General features: G+C 39.3%; 1 protein-coding gene and 1 non-coding gene across 2 annotated transcripts; both read left to right on the plus strand.

Moving 5' to 3' along the window:
* Window positions 1–6,813: 6,813 nt before the first annotated feature.
* TRNAE-CUC (transfer RNA glutamic acid (anticodon CUC)) lies at window positions 6,814–6,886 on the plus strand. Its single transcript has one exon. It is a non-coding gene; the product is annotated as a tRNA-Glu (tRNA).
* Window positions 6,887–7,514: 628 nt separating this feature from the next.
* On the plus strand, window positions 7,515–18,276 carry LOC131221497 (large ribosomal subunit protein uL5). Its single transcript, XM_058216772.1, has 5 exons — window positions 7,515–7,669; window positions 7,775–7,882; window positions 13,239–13,281; window positions 13,384–13,579; window positions 17,925–18,276. The coding sequence occupies exons 1-5, from the start codon at window positions 7,667–7,669 to the stop codon at window positions 18,121–18,123; spliced, it is 549 nt and encodes a 182-aa protein (XP_058072755.1). The 5' UTR covers window positions 7,515–7,666; the 3' UTR covers window positions 18,124–18,276.
* Window positions 18,277–18,646: the final 370 nt, after the last annotated feature.

Here is an 18,646-nt window from a genome sequence, read left to right on the forward strand (position 1 = left end):
ACCCTAAAATAATAGGGCAAAATGAATAGATATGTTAATAATTACATAAATCATAGTGGGACCCACCCAGCCTATTCCGAGCTCGGGGCATGCGGATTAGGATAATACCTAATCCTCGTCCATTATTAGGTGCTACAGGCTGCTTAGTAATATGAGACGTGGTTTGGCTAGTGATGCTGCCCCCATGTTTTATCTATGCTGCCTAATTTTTTCATATCATTTCAGGCCTTATCCCAAAAATGAGAGGGATCTAAACCTCAGGTGGACCACATATAAGAAAATAGTAGTGAGTAAATGTCTACCATTAAAAACCTTCTAGGCCTTGGATGAAGGGAGGAAAAAAAAGATAAATATATACAATCAACATTGTTTCTTGTGGCATGATCCTGTTGAGATTTAGATCTACCTCAATTTTTGGATTGTACCATAAAATGATTTGGAATAATGGATGGACTGCATGGATAAAATGATCTATCATAATGTGGTAGAGCCATATTGACGCATTATGTATAGCAGAATTATATTTCTATCAGGACTGTTAATCTAACAGGAATTAATTAAATATGTGTATAGATCAGATGATCCTAGCCATCTGAAAAGTGGCCTTCAAATTAATAGTGGTAAAATATAGTTGATGGAGATGTAAAGTGATGGCTATTGCCTTTTCAGTAAGTATAAGTTTTTAAACATCCTACATCCATAATGAGGCCCACTGGCTAGACAGCTCAGATTGATGGATAACCTAGCCACGTCATGTATTGAAGACTCTAATGAGATTTGGATATGATTGGGCCATGTGATGACAAGGTAATACTCTCTCTGATTAGATATTACGAATTACCTTTAACTTGGGCAAGCTGACCCAATTCAGGCCCCACAGGAGTGGGTCACAACTCAGTCTTGGGACGGAACCAGTTAGTTCCAGTGGCTGTCTTTTAGTCACAAGTAATGTATAATGTAGAGGGATGGATCTACCATATTTGGGTTCTTTGCATCACCTCCCATAAACAATCCAAGATTTCCATCAGCCATGAGCATGATGCACTTATTAGAAAATCAAGATGTTTGACCCCTAAAGTGGGCTGATTTTATCAAACTAATAGGCAGGAAAAAGAATTTTATTACTTTTTTCTATTTTTTTCTATATTAACGGAGCCCATTAGAGGATTGAAAATGGCATCTGATTTACTTAGAAGATCCATTCGATGTGGCCTCCACATGAAAAGGCTCACTACTACACAGACATATGGTTGCTTGAGATTGAATATTTTAACCCAATGATCGTATACAAGTTATAGCAAGTGTCCATGTTCAAAACAAAAGAGCCAATATACTAGGTATTTGAAATAATAAAATTTTGAGAGCTTTTATTTCCCATTTTTTCCATCATAAAAAGGGAGCATTGTACAAGTACACTGCATGACTGTTCAAATGCTACAATCCTGAAGTATCATATTGTAATATGGTTAGATGGATTCAAGCAAACCTCTCACTACTATATATGATGTGAGGTCACATCCCTTGATGTCCGCTTTCTCCTTGTGCATAGCTCGCATGTGAGCATAGTGTTGGGCTATGCAACAAATGTTTAAAATATGATATTTTCAAATTATATATTTGTAATTTCTGTAAAATAATGAAAGAAACTGAAAATATTAAGGACAACTGAAACACGTGATCTAACTTTCCTTAAAGCGTTATCACCCTTTTTCAAAATAATTGAGATTGCTGACAAGTTGCAAACAACTAACTTCTATGATATGATGAGCCTGTATGTGGTTTTGCATTTAACAAGCATGAAAAAACCACTAATAAAACTCTAAGTACATAATTTGTTGGCATATTAAAAAACTTAAAGAAAAAATCTAAATCAGAGAAAGTTAGAGAAGAAATTACTAGCTTAGACTACTATATATTGGACTGTTTCTTGAGAACTTGCTAGCTAAGGTTCGTATTAAACCTTGCTGGCTTGATCAGAGAACACTTAAGTTTTTACTGGTTGGTTCGTATGAGAGAGTGATTCGGGTAGTTGGGGATAATGAAATTAACCATCCAAGCTATATGTTTATATGGGCTAGGGTAGTTGGACATTTTGGTTTAGTGTCATAACTCCAAATGATCGTTCCTAGCTGTTGGTGAGAAACTAGCCATTATTTAGTAGCTTCTGACTATTTTGCATGTGGAAAGATTAGCTCCATGCTAGCCATTTAGACCAGCGGCTAGTTGTTTATAATTGTCGGGCTAACTACATACAACAATTTTTGCATGGTCTAGTTTAATACTGCATGAACAATTATACCAGGCCTCTTAAACAACTAGCTTCAACCTCTATATAAAGCAGACATGTCTCTCTCAGACCTATTACTCACAACACTCCAGTCATTTGACCCATAGTCATTGTCACACTACCTCTATGGTCACACTTCCTTATATGCCCATGCCCTTGCACTAAGCTTGAGCCTATGACCACGTGTTCCTTCACAGTACTAGAATACATAAGTCTCGGTACTCCATGGATTTGCCAAGCAAATAGTAAAGTAATCAATACCCTACTTATAAAGTTAAAGTTTTCTTTTCTCCTTTTCAATATTAGATTGTTCCCGAAACACACACACACACACACACACACACACAAAATCAAATTTCTAACAAACCTTTTATATATTTTTATTTAAAATATTTCTAATCAAAACATTTTTCATAACAATGAAGGCTATATATCGAGTCTATTAAAATGGTTACATAACGTTTCACACAATACAAGTATTGTCTCGGATCATGTCAAGTAGTCATCCTAAAAAACAGATAAATCTAAAGTTCAAGGAAGCTAAATAACTGAAAAATGTCGACGAAGACTTGTCTTTTTCCTCTCTCTCTCTCTCTCTCTCTCTCTCTCTCTCCCCACGTGGGAATACCCTGTTGTGTAATTAAGAGGGACTAGTATTGTGGTCCGTGGGCTGCACCATGGAACATAGACCACCCTTGGTGATCTTGTGAGTCATGTGACTATTATGATGTAGAGCAGGTTGCGAACAGTTTCATGGCCAAGATGGACTAGAAAAGGCTTCGTCGACGATAAAAGTGATTTGGACTATCAGACCTTAGATCGGGCGTATCTCACAATCTGGAATGAGTTATCGGGCGTAAAATATATGATTTTGGGGTAGAACGAGTTACTTTAGGCAACCAACCCCGCTACGTCGGGTTGCGCAAGCAAGATTTGCGAAATACCCCTAGATCGACGGTCGTTTTCCCTCTTTTAATTTCGTTTTTACTATAAATAGTAAGCTTTAGTTTGATTATAACTCTTCATCCGTCGGGCTTTAGGAGTTGCGCCCAACGTGAAAAGAACTTAGAATAATTAGGAGAATGGTTTGGTGAAGCCAAATAGGACACTTACTATTTTTGGCCGAAACCTTGCGCACTAGTGGACATCACGATCGTCTATAAATAGTATGTTTACTATTTATAGTAAATTGCAAATTCTAGGAGTTTTAGTTGTAGTTTGCTTCTGATTTCTCTCCCATTACTTAGTATTCCTATTTAAAGGGTTGGGAACTCGTTTATTTCATTTATTAATCAATTTTGAATTTTATTAGAATTTATTTCTATTTTCTTACTTTCTTTCCTCGTGGATTCGAGAAGTGTCTATAAGTAGTTATCCTTGAGGAAGATAGTGATCGACCTCATCACGTTCATCCCTGCGTCATATTATCACGGTGATCCCTTTCACATGTACTTTCTTGATTGGACATACGTTGCCACTTGTTTAAAATGTTTTCATTGGTAGGCTATCTTTTAGTCACAAGCAGTGTATAATGTAGAGGGATGGATCTACCGTGTACACGAGTCGAATAAAGTTGACCTTGGCCCCCACTGACCTTAGGTGTCGCAAACTTTTCCTACAACTGGTGTTGCAAAGTATCATGGCACAGGTGTGTGTCAGAGAGGATCGACCTGATTTTTAATCCAGGCCATCTTCATGATGGGTCTGCCGCTGATGACTTAAAAGATGGTACGGGACATTAGTTGTGGTGCCTGCCCTGCTCTCTCTCTCTCTCTCTCTCTCTCTCTCTCTCTCTCTCTCTTGTGTTTTGAAGTTGGGCCCAATTCTTAAAAAGGCTGGATCGGGCCACAATTAATAATTGGGCCAGGCTTAGGATGTTGGTTTGCACGTAGCCCGAATGCAAGTTGACCATCTCTCCACCGCTCAAACAAGAACGCACAAGTAAATGGTCCCACCACTTAAACAAATATTCCTCGGTATTGGGGCAGTTTCTATGCACTGAGCACCTAAGATAGTCTCATCGATGAAAATTTGGGCACAGTCCGGCCGGTCACTATAAATGCTATCAGACCAATGGTTTTAGATCATATAAAATGGGCCCTCCACCAAACTAACACCCAGAAATCTTTTCAAAATTCGGGTGGGAATGGGCCGGATGTCTCACCCCAGTAGGGCCCCTGCCCCACCGTCTAGGCCAGGGTTTGAGCCCCTAAACTTGGTGCACAGGCATCCCAAATTGAAATCTAGGCCCTAGATTTCAGGGTGGGGCAAACCCAGGCCAATAATCAATCATCGAGTGGGCAACCGTTGCTACAAAAAATGGCTAGTTTTGGGACTTTTTCAAGTGGTTCCCATTCAACAAACATCCTCATAGTAGTAGCTTTTTAACCACTAATTTTCAAAAATATGTTTGGTGAGTTCTAATCTTCGATTATAAACCATGTGAAATGAACCCAACTATCTCGACCATTTAAATTGGGTTATCCCATGACATTTGTACAGTTTTTTAATGCCTGCATATCATCATCCATCACACTCCTCGAGAAATTTTTATTTTTCTTGTACAAATGGTGGGAAAGATGAGAAGCCCAGTATTTGTAAAGTAGGATTCTTTCCATGCATGGTTCTGAACGATTCCCCCGTCATTCTAAAAGAGGACAATGTCTTTTTAAAAAATTCCCTTGTTTTAGCCCAATCCAGACCATCTAAATCAGTGACCTGACTATAGATGGAGAACAACCTAAAAGTTAGGTTGAGAACATGACATTTTCAAAATTGATTTTACCATTGGATTTTGTACTACTTATTGGTAGCCATCAATTGGACGGATAGAAATGCTTGATTGGTGTATTTTTTAGAGATTGCTCCATCTACAATACAGGAAAGAAGAGTCCAAAAAGAGGCAGATCCAAAACACACGTGGGGCGCACCACATGAAACTGTGAGGATTGAACTCCCACCTTTGAAACCTTTGCTGGCCACAAAGTTTTGAATTACCTAATGTTTGTGTTTTCAGTTCATCCCAGTGAGAATAACCTAATGAATGGTTTGGATGGCATATAATCATCATGATGGATCCTAGGAATGACATGTGTTAGCCTAAAGCAGCCCAATATAAAACGATACAGGGAGGTATTGGTAGTGAATGATATAATACTCAATACACTGATTTTCAACCTCAAAATGTCGGGTCACTTGTGTCGCTATTACTTGGTCCTAACCTAGATATGTTAGGCTTGGCAATGGGTTGGGTCAGTTCAATCCCATCCCATTTAATAAACACACCAAGAATTTTGGTTAAAGCCGATATGCAACCTTAACCTTATGAACCAACTCCCTCACTAAAAATTTATCAGGCATGAGCTCGACCTAAGCTTACACATTTAACTATAATCAGGTTGAGCTCAAAATACCTGCCTGAGCCAATGTAGGATAATATGTGTTATTGGCTAAGTTTATTGATTTTTACTTAAGTATGCATTGGTGTAATTTTGATTTTCCCTTGATAGCATGTATTGGCTGTGATATTTTCTCTTCATATAGAATGTGCTAAAAATATATGATGGGCATTTTTGTTTTGTTTTATTGGTTGGGTTAGGCCAGATTAGATCATTTGGACTCACCCATTGATGCATTGTATGAGTGGTTTGGATAGGGTTGGGCTAAACCCAAGTTATACCCCCTTACTTGAATGGGCTTTTTTTTTTGCCCAAGCCCAACCCAACGAGGCCCGAACACATCTTAGAAGCAAGCCAGACCAATTTTTTTTTGTTAGCTTGTTAGTACACCCACTCTCAGATCACACTTCACTGCTAGCCAACCCCACTAGGGAATGGATGCCAAGACCCCGTGTTGAAACCGGGTATCTCTCACTCAGTCTACCACTTAAGCTATGGATCTAAGTGTTCGAGCCAGATTAATTGACTTGTGGTTCAACCCAACCTATGCCAACCCTATGTATGTGTAACATAGATAACTAAAAAATGATATGAGTGGAGGCTAATCTTCGGTGGTGCACAATTGACCCAATGAGCCAGTCATGGATGGCCATTTTAAAGTTAACCAAGCCGCACTCTTCCAATCATTCCAACGACAACATATACATGGGCATTCAAAATAAGATGAAAGGATAAATAAAAAAGATGGTAGGAGAGAACCTTAGGATTTCTAAATCTTTTTTTTTTTTTTTTTTTAAAAAAAAAAAAATTTTCAACAATGAGAGGAGTAGATGATCAGATCAATGGTCTATATTATGTTTCCGTGGGAAGAGAAGTGATCACCCACTGGCAAAGTACCACAACTTGTGGGACGTGATCATCTTTCCTGCCAACATGCCAAGTTGTATAAGACATCACTAACACTGAAGTGGTCGGACCCCAAGTAGATCACCTAACACACAAAATCAGGTGGTCCACTCATCATGTGGGTCACGTTGCTAGAATCAGCCAAAAAGGGGATTGCATGGATAGACAACGACTTTCAGTAATTTATTGAAATAATTGTGTATTGAATATCTTGTACAACATTCCATTGTAGTCTAGTTGGTTAGGATACTCGGCTCTCACCCGAGAGACCCGGGTTCAAGTCCCGGCAATGGAATTTTTACATGCTTTTTTTTTTTAAAAATTTAACGTTCTGTATTCATTTTGGATCTCCAAATCTCAGGTGAGCTATACTAGTTGAAATCATGTAAAATCATACTGAAACGTCCAAATCAAATACATCCGAAAACTTGGTGTGGCCCACAAGTTTTAAAACGGCCTGGAATTCGGTGGTGCACACACAATGGAGGTATTGATGTATTAAACTACATCCCTCACTGGACCCATATACAATTAAGAAGGCTCAAATGTGCGAGCATCCACTCTAAACTTTTATTTGTGGCGTGGCCCACCTAAATCATAGATTAGCCTTATTTTTAAGTCACCAAATGCACATCGTGATGTCCCACATGCAACACGGTAAAGCCTATAGAGCTTGACCAGACATTACTTTTCCATATATAGAGAGATACTAAGTCCATAACCATAGATTCATGCGTGGAAATCTGATGGCTGGATAATTTTTATTTCAAACCATTAAAAAAATGTCCAGATGGATATCGTAATTTGGACAATTGTATGCTTGGTCTAGTATTTGCAAGTGTCTTGGATCATCGACCACATCTTTACGTGTACTAAGGTTTTTATTTTCGTTCAGTACTCATGAGCAAGGATATTTTAGTCAATTCAAAAACATAAGGGCAATTTCGTCATTTCTGTCCTACCTTCCAAACCAAACAAAACCCTAGCAAATGCGAGCTCGCCTATTTTAGGGTTTCTTTCATTCCAACCTCTCGCCGGTCGAAAAGCTGTTCTGCCCTCACCTTCAGAGAAAGCCATGGTTCTCTCTCTCTCTCTCTCTCTCTCTCTCTCTCTCTCTCTCTCTCTATTTGTGCCCTTGCATTTGTCTGACAGTGTTTTTGTGTTTTGGGAAAATAAAAAAAAGGCTTCGGAGAAGAAGTTGTCGAATCCGATGAGGGAGATTAAGGTGCAGAAGCTAGTCCTCAACATCTCCGTCGGAGAGAGCGGAGATCGTCTTACCAGGGCTGCTAAGGTACGCTTCCCTTTCCATATCAATCCTCCAATGCACCTGATCTGTTCTCTTACCTCATTTCCATCGCCATATTCGTCTCTTCTTGATCGATCTTTTCTCTTATTTTCTTTATTTTCGTAGTCCGTTTCGATTTGATATGAATTATGCGTTAATGATGACGGTTACAGACGTCTGCTAATCTAACTTGCTTCCACACGTCCTGACTTTTCGCACATGTGACGGATCTTGGTTGTGTGCTTCGTGGGGCGGATAACCTGGTTGGCCTGGTCATCGTGCGGGGTGCACCGTTGGGCCTTTTTTTTTTTTGGTTTTGTTTTGTTTTGTTTTTTACAGTCTATTTGTTTTGTAAAGCTTGCCCAACTGGATGAGCAGGTTGATCTGACAGTTTCCGTGCACCAGCATGTTGGGGGCGGCTAATCAAAGGTTTGGATCTTGCTTATGCAGAGGCAGGAATTGGGCTGGGGTAAATACCTACAGGGATTAGCATTATCCAAAATAAAAACCCTACGATCATAACTTTGTGGGGTCTTTTGGATTGAGGGAATTTAGATACCCCGGATATTTCAATCACAAGGTATTGAAATTTGCAAATGCTTGGTTATTGGGATTGCTGCCCGTTATAGTAGGGAATTGTGATTCCTAGACTGCCTGTTTTGGTTGGCTTACAAGTTGCGAATCACGTGTGGTGTACTGTTTATTTTTTTAAAGAAGTGTTCAAATTTAATGAACAAGTGTGGCCCACGTTATCACCTGACTAACTACAACTCCCAAATAGAAGTGGTAAATTATGTGATCAAATTGATTAGTGGATTGGATGTTGCTTGCTTGAACAAAATTTGCATGTTTGATCCATAATGGCTGGGGAAAGTAATGGCTCATACTGATCATACTACAACTGGTCTAATCATGGATCTAGATTGCCCATCATGTAGTTATCACCCTTGATGGACAATCCTATAGAGGATCAATTTTATCAGTTGATCCTAATTGTCCATTTGATGGTTAGGGAAATGGATGCTCATATTGATCATACCATAAATAGGCTGATTTTTTTATCTAGACCATCCATCATGTGGTTCAACCCTTGATTCCTAGTGCCAACCCAGTTATGGAGTGAATGAGATCTCGATACCCAAATTGCAAAAATAAAAAAATAAAAAAATTATATCCATAAGAACAATGGAGTAGAGAGGGAGAGAACTTTAATGATATCAACCTTCTTCTCTTACAAAAACTTCAAGAAAACTAACACTTAGAAAAATATTCAAATGACTAACTCCTACCCCATCTCTTAAAAAAAAGACTAACTTCTACCCCACACCCCCTTTTATAGACAATTGAAATCCCCACAACTAAGAATTTGTTTTAAAATCAATCACAATTTATTTCAAACTAATCTAATCTTCCTTAATATGGGATCCTTAATATGGGAAAAGCCTAATAATAAAAAGAAAACATAGAAAGTAATTATATCTCTAAATCAATCCCATTTCTTCAATCATATCAATCACATTCCCTTCATATCCTCAATCATATATTTAAATCAACCCCCATATCTCTCAAAAATAGTAAATTACAACCATTGATTTAGGCTCCTAAATTTGTAAATAAACAGTCCAAAAATTAGCACACATTGGGCCCTATGGTGAGTTGTGGGCCTACATAATTGTTGGGCCATACGGTGGGCCACGACCTGCATAAATTCTCCTCAGCTTTCAAAGAACTCATGCAGTTGAAAATCAATTTTAACATTTAGACTGTATCTTTTCAAAATCAGAAAAAATCTTACGATTTACGATACGATTTGTGATTCGATACGATTCAACCCCTTTTACTATTTGCAATACAATAACGATTTTAACAACATTAGTCCCACCTTTGTTTGTCTATTCCTCTCAAAAATCACTTTTCTTGGATGATCCAAGCTTTCCAATCAATGGAAAGGGAAATGGGCAGGGGCGCAAAAAGGAAAGAGAGGGATGGGCTTTCTCTCGATTTTGGCATAGTAGGCATCCCTGTGGGAGGCCCACAAAGGCTATCAGCTCACTGGTAGAGCGCGCCCCTGATAATTGCATCGTTGTGCCTGGGCTGTGAGGGCTCTCAGCCACATGGATTATTCAATGTGCTCATCAGCGCTCGACCTGTAATCATTGATCTCCATCATGGGATCTCCACACATTTACTTGCCCATCCCACTAAAAAATCACTTTGGTCCAATGATTGGAACCATCACATGTTTCCCACTGTAAATGGCCCATCCTTTTGAAGAGGGGTGGTAAATCACTCGTGGAATATGAAAATCCTAGTTTTTTTTCTTAGGATTGCAATTTCCTAATTTTCGGGTATTGAGAATACCCTGGTATCGTAATGTCCAGCAGCCCCAAATGAAAAAAATGCCCCAATTGAAACGAGCCCTATATATTTTCTGCTATATCTTAATGTCCGTAAAGAACTGCTCTACTTCCTCATGCACATTTACATACGCTACATGTCATCCCGTCATGGGATGTGTTTGGGACACATCTAATATATGAATGAGGTTTGCAAAACCATGCAGATGACCACGAGGAAGAACAAGGCTGCTCCACACATCATGTGGGCCTCCCCTGTACCAAAAAAAAAAAAAGGAGAGACAGAAAAGAAAAGAAAAGGGAAAGAAAGAAACAAAGAAGGAAAGAAGAAGCGCATGGTTTATAAAAAAGAAGAAACGATTGTTGGGAAGGTCCTCTGCATGGTCGGCCCACCTTAAGCACTTTTCAGATGTCCCCGACAATTGGCAAGTTGGGTCACATCGCATGCCACGTGCAAATGTGTGAGTGGTGCTCGCAAACATCTTTCTATTGAACCTTTCCAAGCTGTCTGGATTGCATCACTTTTCACAGCAAGGTTCAATTAAATTTGACGGTCACATGATTTGATCTTTAGCTCATTATTTATATTTTTCAGAGATTGATTGGCTATGCAAATGCATCACCCATTTTCTAAGATGTTCAGTTATCCATTCCCCTACACCTTTTGGACGGCGCAGAAAACAACCATCACATTATTGATGCAATCATCTTCCTGCCATCTCTTCCCCAAATCACTATCCTGCTTCTTTTAGGTCCATCAAAATGTAGCAGACATTAATTCAGAGATTGATTGGCTATGCAACTACATCACCCATTTTCTAAGATGTTCAGTTATCCATTCCCCTGCACCTATTGGGCGCCTCAGAAAACAGCCATCACATTACTGATGAGATCATCTTCCTGCCCTCTCTTCCCCAAATCACTGTCCTGCTTGTTTTAGGCATTCTAAGCACATGTGACGTAGGACAATTAATCACTTGCTCTAAAAGCTCGAATTGATAGAGCATGGCGAATCGATCCCTTTATCTAATTGCCCAAGCCACATATCCCATGGGTTAGGACCTTGGCCGAACTCCTCTCATAGGCCCCACTTCACATGGGTTCCGCTTCACACGGGCCACCCACCTCGAGTGTGCCCCTGTATCCCACAGGCTACCCCACTCGAACCCAGTCTGAAATTGCCCCTGCATTTATCATCCCTGGTGAGGAATCTCGAACATGAGACTTCTCGCTATGACACCCCTTTGTTGCAGGACAATTAACTACTTACTCTAAAAGCTCGAACTGATAGAGCATGGCGAATCAATCCCTTCATCTCATAGCTCAGATCCCACATCCCATGGGTTAGGGCGTCGGCCGAATCCCCCTCGTGGGCCGTACTTTACATGGGTTCCACTTCACATGAGCCCCACCCCCCCCCCCCCCCCCCTGGAGTGTGCCCTGCATCCCACATGCTACCCCATTCAAGCCCAGTGTGAAAATGCCCCTGCATTAACATGCCTTGACATTTTGGGCTGCCTAGACCCCAAGAGAGTTGCTATCCCTAGATAGGTGCCTAGTGCTTAATGCCTAAGTGTGTCTAGGTGTGCTCAGCTGCCATCTACATAATGTGTGATGTATGCTTTTGGGTAAATGTTGACACCCATAATGGGTGGAAAGACGCCTTTAGTCCCACTTGAAGTGCATTTTCCCCATTTATTTTTATATCAAAGCTTTAATTTAAGAAAATACTCCATCTCCGAAACATCTTCGATTTTTTTTTTAATAAATTCATGAGATCTTCTTGATTTCTTTCTTCTATTGCTGTTTTAAGCACTACATTGATCTTCTTAAAAGCAATTTGAGTTTTCATTTGCATACATGAGATAGATGACGAATTGGGATTTGACTGGAATTGAAAATATTATGTTAAAAGATTTGGGGGTATTGACATTTTGGATTTTCGAGGTTTGGAAAATTTAGGGATTTTAGCAAAATTATGATTTGGATTGAGAATTTGGGGGAATAGATTTGGCTAAAGACATGCACAAAAGGCAAATATTTGGGATGATCATTAATCTCTTTTGAAGGACGGTCAAGATTCTGTGTTTGGGGGCGCACCATTGTTCCACACATGGCTAGTTTGATCATATTCTTTGTACCCAGCTTTCGCATCATGGCTAGTTTGAGCATATTCTTTGTACCCAGCTTTCGCATCATGGACTGAAAAGACCGAATGGAGAACTGGCCACATCTGTCTTTTTCCCATTCCATCCTGTCTTTTACCGTACAACATGTGTGATTTAAAAATAAATTTCTAAAAAATTGCTCCTGGAATCTCCAGGTGTGTGCCTAGGTGTGCCCAAGTGTTTTGGGTGTTCTAGGGGCAATTGTGGCTAGGGTGTGCGTAGCACCTTTAACTATGGTGAATCTTTCTTCAGATGATTTTCCTCAAATAATTTGATTGCTCAAATACATACAGTTGGTTGTTGTCTTCTATTTACAAATTGTTTGCTTGGGTGACATGAGAACTTTCGATAAATTTGTTTGGTATGGATGTGAAGGCATGCATGGACCTGTTTTATCTCACAATGTGATGCATGTTTGATGTATGCATGACTTTCAAGCACAAGGGCCTGGATGTACAAGCATGGTGATATTCCAGTATATGTGCAATATATCTTTATTCTTTTATCGATCAGGGAAAGTCAATTTCTAGCTTATTGGGTCGGTTGGTTTGTTTGTTACTCTGGCTAGAACTAGAAAATGAAGCATAGAAAAGATCTGGTTGGATAGTCTATTGCATTGCTTCCCCATCTTGTAGGTCTTCTATTGGTATCTGATTTTCTTGGCACATCTTAGCTCAAATACCTTGATCAACATCCAATGATGATTTGGTCTCCAAATGCTAGTGTGGGACTTGAAAATCCATGTTTCTCCAATTTCCTTATATTTTTTTGCTATGCAAACCTTTGTTTTAAGGTCATATTTTCCTTTTCATTTCTGATATGTGCTATTGTTTGTAGGTCTTGGAACAGCTAAGTGGGCAAACGCCAGTGTTCTCCAAGGGTAGGTTTCTTTAACAGCATGTGTATTCACAAAAAAAATTGTGCGTGATTGAGGCTCTTTGGGTGGTCCCCTACGATTTGTTATTTTTAATATTTTTTGCAGCAAGGTACACTGTTCGATCGTTTGGCATCAGGCGGAATGAAAAAATTGCATGCTATGTCACTGTTAGGGGGGACAAGGCAATGCAGCTATTGGAGAGCGGGCTGAAAGTAAAGGAGTATGAACTGCTGCGAAGGAACTTCAGTGATACCGGGTGTTTTGGCTTTGGTATCCAGGAACATATTGATCTTGGAATCAAGTAAGTCAACTTTTTCCCTTGTGCATATGTGTTTTGATCAAATATGTTGTGATCACATGCTTTGCACAAATAATGTTCATGGATTTATGCATCTTTACTCGGTACCTCATGTTTCCGTGGGGACTGCCATTGTTGGTGAAACTTGTTGTGGAACTACGACAATTTTAAAAAAAAGAAAGAAAGAAAGAAAGGAGAATTTGTTCTGAACATTGAGGTTTAGGCATGAGGATTCTGAGAGATGTCCTTAGCCACATGCTAAGGGTTGTTTTTATGGTGGATCCATTCATTGATATAATGTCATTTGTCATGACTATTGAAGTGGCATGGATGGTTTTCACATTTCGAGTATTTAGACCTGCATGCATCTTAATGTTCACGTCTTTCACATACTTGGCCAGTTGAACATGTTTAAAAAGAGATCTCAAGTCCAACTTGGTTGGACTATAAGTTATGGCCCCACTTTCAACATTTCATGTCCATGCAACATCCAATCCATTCAATAGGCTGGCGCATTCATGAGGGTCACCTTGTGCAAAAGTCAGCCACATCCACTCATCTAGTGGACCAGACTTGTATTTTTCCATTTATCAATGGCTAATTGGCTAGACATCGTATTCTATGGTGTGGCCCACCTGGTGGGTAGATGGGGCTGAATTTTGCAATAGGTGATCCTCACGGTGGGCCAACATATTGGAAGGGTTGGATGTCACATGCTCTTAATATTTTGGAAGTTATCTGATGGGTGGACCATAACCTTTGGTCCCACCAGCTGGACTTGGAGCCTCTTCTTTAAAAATCTACATCAATTTTCTTACTATAATATCGGGGCATCTTATTTTGTGCAAGTGTTCTCACACCATCGGGGGGAATGGGTTTGGCACTCTGAACAAAAGAGTTGTAGTCTTTAATCACATTTGCAGTTTTGTGCATACTTCCATGACGTCGTGATGGTCATACATTCATTAACATGTAGTCATTTCCATCGTCGGTGCAAATCTGTAATTTTAAAGGCTATTTGCAATATTTGGAAGTGCAAAAGTAATATCAAGAGGAGGTTAAGCACACAAAAGTTAATGGCATTGCTCTCGATGTCTGACTAACTGGTTGTTCACCTTGCAAGGGTCTTCCTTGAGGAGGAATTTTTTTAAAAATAAAAAATTAAAAAATTAAAATTAAAATAACAAATTTAAAGTAGTCCTGGAGCTCAGTAAAGATGTTACCCTTGGTTTGCCACTTTCTGTTTTGGTTTCTTTCTTGCTTGCTTGGAGTTGATTAAGGTTTCATAAGCTTCCCAAGAGAGGTAGATTAAACAATGGTTCAATGCGATGTTCATCATTCTCATTCCTATGGTCTGATGGAGGTTAAAGGCTTCATTTTCATTAGCTTTGTAGGGAGTTTTTATAAGATTGTTACGGAACTGTTACCTTGGCGGTGAAGGGAAGTCATACTCGTGAACATTTTGTAATTTCAAGGTGTGTTTGTCGAAGGCCATAATTCTATATGAGTTTTTTTTCTTTTTTCTTTTTTTAAATTTGTGCCAATAAATGTATTAAGCGAGCTATTCATGAGGTGAGCATCCTGTTCAAGATTTTTTTTTTTTTTTTTTTTCGGTTAGCTTGTTAGTACACCCACTGTCAGTTCACACTTCACTGTTAGTACACCCACTGTCAGTTCAAGATAGATATGAAGAGAGCTGACAACAATTGAGAGCGGGTTTTCATTCTGTACCTCATGGAAAGAGTGGGTTTTACGACATATAGATTTGGTGGATTAAAGAATGTACTTCTGATCTCTTTAGGATCTGTTTGGTTTACCAAATGCTGTAGGATAGTAACGTATATCCCTATATTGCACTGTATACATTTGACAACTACTGATTATAGTCTGACAGAGCTGTCGTTTAACTATGTTTGGATACATCATAACCTACCTATGAATACGACTGGCGGCTGTACACATTCATTTGGATGTAGACCGTATATGTCATAACCGTGTTTGGATGTTGAACGCAATTTTCTACTTTATTTTCTGGTGCATTTCCGTGTAAATAAACGGATATCTGGATGTGAAGCAGATGAAGAGCTCATTACGGCTACTGTCGCTTTGGTGGGATCTCTCTCCTTCCTTCTTCTTCATCCATTGGCTGTAAGAAAACTCGCTCCCTCTCGTGAGGATGGCATTGCAGATCTGATGCAAGAAAGGGAAGCATAGGGCTATTATTGTTTGGTAGATGGACAGAAATGCCCTTTGGTTTTGAGGAATATAACAAGAATGCTTGTAACCATTTGGGTTAACAATATAACGGGCAAAAATGTAACTTACTAATATCTGCAAAGGTAGGGATTTTACTTGTTGGTGGAATGGACGGAAACGCCCCAGTTTTTAGAAATATAACATGAAGAGCAATGCTTTAGCACTGCTCCCAGAGAGAAGAGGGAGGTAGGTATGAGGAAGGTAGTTGCTAGTGCATGGTCACCGGCAGGGAGGTGGAGGGGCTAAACCAGAATGGAACTCTCTCCTTCTCTGTAGAAAATGGTCTGTGAGATTAAGACCAAGAGCATCACCAATTTAATAAGAAGAGCTTGATGGAGCATCTCTATTTCAGTGTACATGATTGCACCAGACCGACTCAACGATCACTTCTCTCGTCAGAGAGATACGGTGGTAATTTGCATTGGATTTGGCTAAGAGTCGTTGATTTACATTGATGTGACTAGGCTGTAAACGGGGGTGACCGAAATTCATCGAGATTTGCATTCTATCCAAGCATGGTTAAAAAGTAATAATGACCCTTTTTAACTACACATTACCATGGTATTTGGTAATCCAAACACGCACATTGAAGCATTGTGAGAAAAAGCCTGTCTTGAGGGGGCTTTGATTTTTATATTTTCTTTTAAAATGTTCACATTTAGGCACCGATCTACTAATTGTTCAATAAGATTGTCATGACAGTAATCAAGATACCTGTTGAGCTTCTAAGCATCAAAGGAAATGGACATCATAACCAAATGTGGGGAATTGGGAGACATTGGCTTCCATTTATTCTTCGACCATGTCTGAACTAAAGCTGTCTTGCTTTCCTAAATAACGGTCTTGCTGTTCTTTGTATGAGAAAGTTCATCCCTTTTACATGCTCATATCAAGTGACAATTTTTGGTTTTGGGTTATCTGAGATGGTAAGGCGTAGTTTCTCTTCACATGCTTGTTTCCTTGGTCTTGTGATAGTTGGATTTGGGGTAGGGGGAGTACAGGTGGAGTTGATATGGATGTATGTTGATAGCTTCCTCATGATGTTGCCCAGAGCTTCTCTCTGGAAATAACAATGGGTTCTTGTTTGAAACTTGCGTAGGCCTTTCAAGGTGACCTCAACCTAAACCTTGTTGTCCAAAGTATGGAATTTCTGAATGATGATGATAACAGTTTTTGTTGTTTTCTCCATGAAGAGATGGGAGTCCTTTGCTGATAAAATGGCCTATCATGGTGTATATCAGGAAGCCGAGTATATAAGAGAATTGCTTTTCTTTTGATTAGGGGTGTCAATGGGCCGGGCTTGGACTTGGGCCTCGGCCTGAAAAATCAGAATTTTGAATAGGGCTGGCCCGCCTGCCTGGCCTGAAATAGCTCAAAATCTGGGCCGAGACCTACCCCCGGCCCGGCCCAGCCCATTGACAGCCCTACTTTTGATACCTATGAAGCAGGTTTTGGTGGCAAGATAGATATGGAATTCAATTGTTGAATGTAAGGGGATGTTTGGAAGCCATGGATTCCATACCAAACAACAGATAAGGAAAAGGGTTTTCCTTTGATTTCACGATTTGTGTTGTTTGGATAGCAAAGAAAATGGTAAATTCCACCAAGCAATTATTACAGTTTTCCATAATTGAAAGGAATACAGGAGGATTTGTATGTTGTTTGGTTCATGAAGCTAGGTTAATATTGTGAGGAGAAAATGAGATTCCACTTGCTACCTAAACAAGAATTCAAAAATGGAATCCATATTTCCTTCGTTCTCATGGAAATCACCATTGAATAATTATTGTTTTTACTTTTGCCTTGGATTCCACGTCTAAACATGCCCTAAAATATCATGTAACTGGAAACTTTGTTTGTTACATTTGTGTTATATTTGGGAAAAGAAAGGAAAAAAAAAAACCAAATGCCCTTCCTTATATTCGTAATTCTAGATTCTAAGAGAATTAGAAAAGCTTCATTTGCTTAAGGTCACTCCTAATACTAGTAGTTGTGTAGGATCTTGGCGTAATGAATGTAACTGTTTCAAAAGTCATTTTGCATGTAACATGTTCATTGATTATCTCATTTATTATTTTTATTATTTTCACAGGTATGATCCTTCAACGGGCATTTATGGTATGGACTTCTTCGTGGTTCTTGAACGCCCAGGGTACCGTGTGGGCCGCCGCCGCAGGTGCAAGTCTCGTGTTGGGATTCAGCACCGTGTCACAAAGGAGGATGCCATGAAGTGGTTCCAAGTCAAATACGAGGGTGTCATCCTTAATAAGTCCCAAAATATCACCGGCTAGACTCTCCTTGCCCAATCTTGAGTCATACAGCTCCATTTTTGCATTTTTCTTATTTGGTGCAGACTAGGACCTGGAACTCTCTTCTTCTTCGTTTTCAGATAATCTTGATATAATCTGTGCTGGTGGAAGTATAGCTATTTTCATGGTTTCTAAGTTCTGAGTTATGTTATTTTCTTTGCTTCATTTATTTATTTATTTTGCTTTAATATATTTTTATGCTATATAATGTTTTATTTAGTTTAGTGTTTGGAGGATAATTTTTCCATCTTATCAGAGCCAATCTGTCTACTATATAGAGTTGGCGGTGGGAAAATTTTCATTGGCTTAGGGCCTGTTTGGTGGGCCCTTAAAAAATGAGTTCATCTCATTTTGATAAGGTGCCTAAAAATGAATTATCTCATTTTAGTTAATTGTGATTATGTATTGGGGAGATCATATCTTTTTGGTAAGGGATTAAAAATAATCTTGAAGACCAACAATCATGATCTCTAATATGTAATGAAGATTAACCAAAATGAAATAA

This window comes from Magnolia sinica, chromosome 1, assembly GCF_029962835.1.
Source record: "Magnolia sinica isolate HGM2019 chromosome 1, MsV1, whole genome shotgun sequence".
Classification (NCBI taxonomy): domain Eukaryota; kingdom Viridiplantae; phylum Streptophyta; class Magnoliopsida; order Magnoliales; family Magnoliaceae; genus Magnolia; species Magnolia sinica.

Excerpts from the sequence above, each read along its gene's own strand:
- LOC131221497 (XM_058216772.1), top strand. Across the intron at positions 13,282-13,383 it reads AACGCCAGTGTTCTCCAAGG|CAAGGTACACTGTTCGATCG; the intron begins GTAGGTTTCTTT and ends TATTTTTTGCAG. Across the intron at positions 13,580-17,924 it reads CATATTGATCTTGGAATCAA|GTATGATCCTTCAACGGGCA; the intron begins GTAAGTCAACTT and ends TTATTTTCACAG.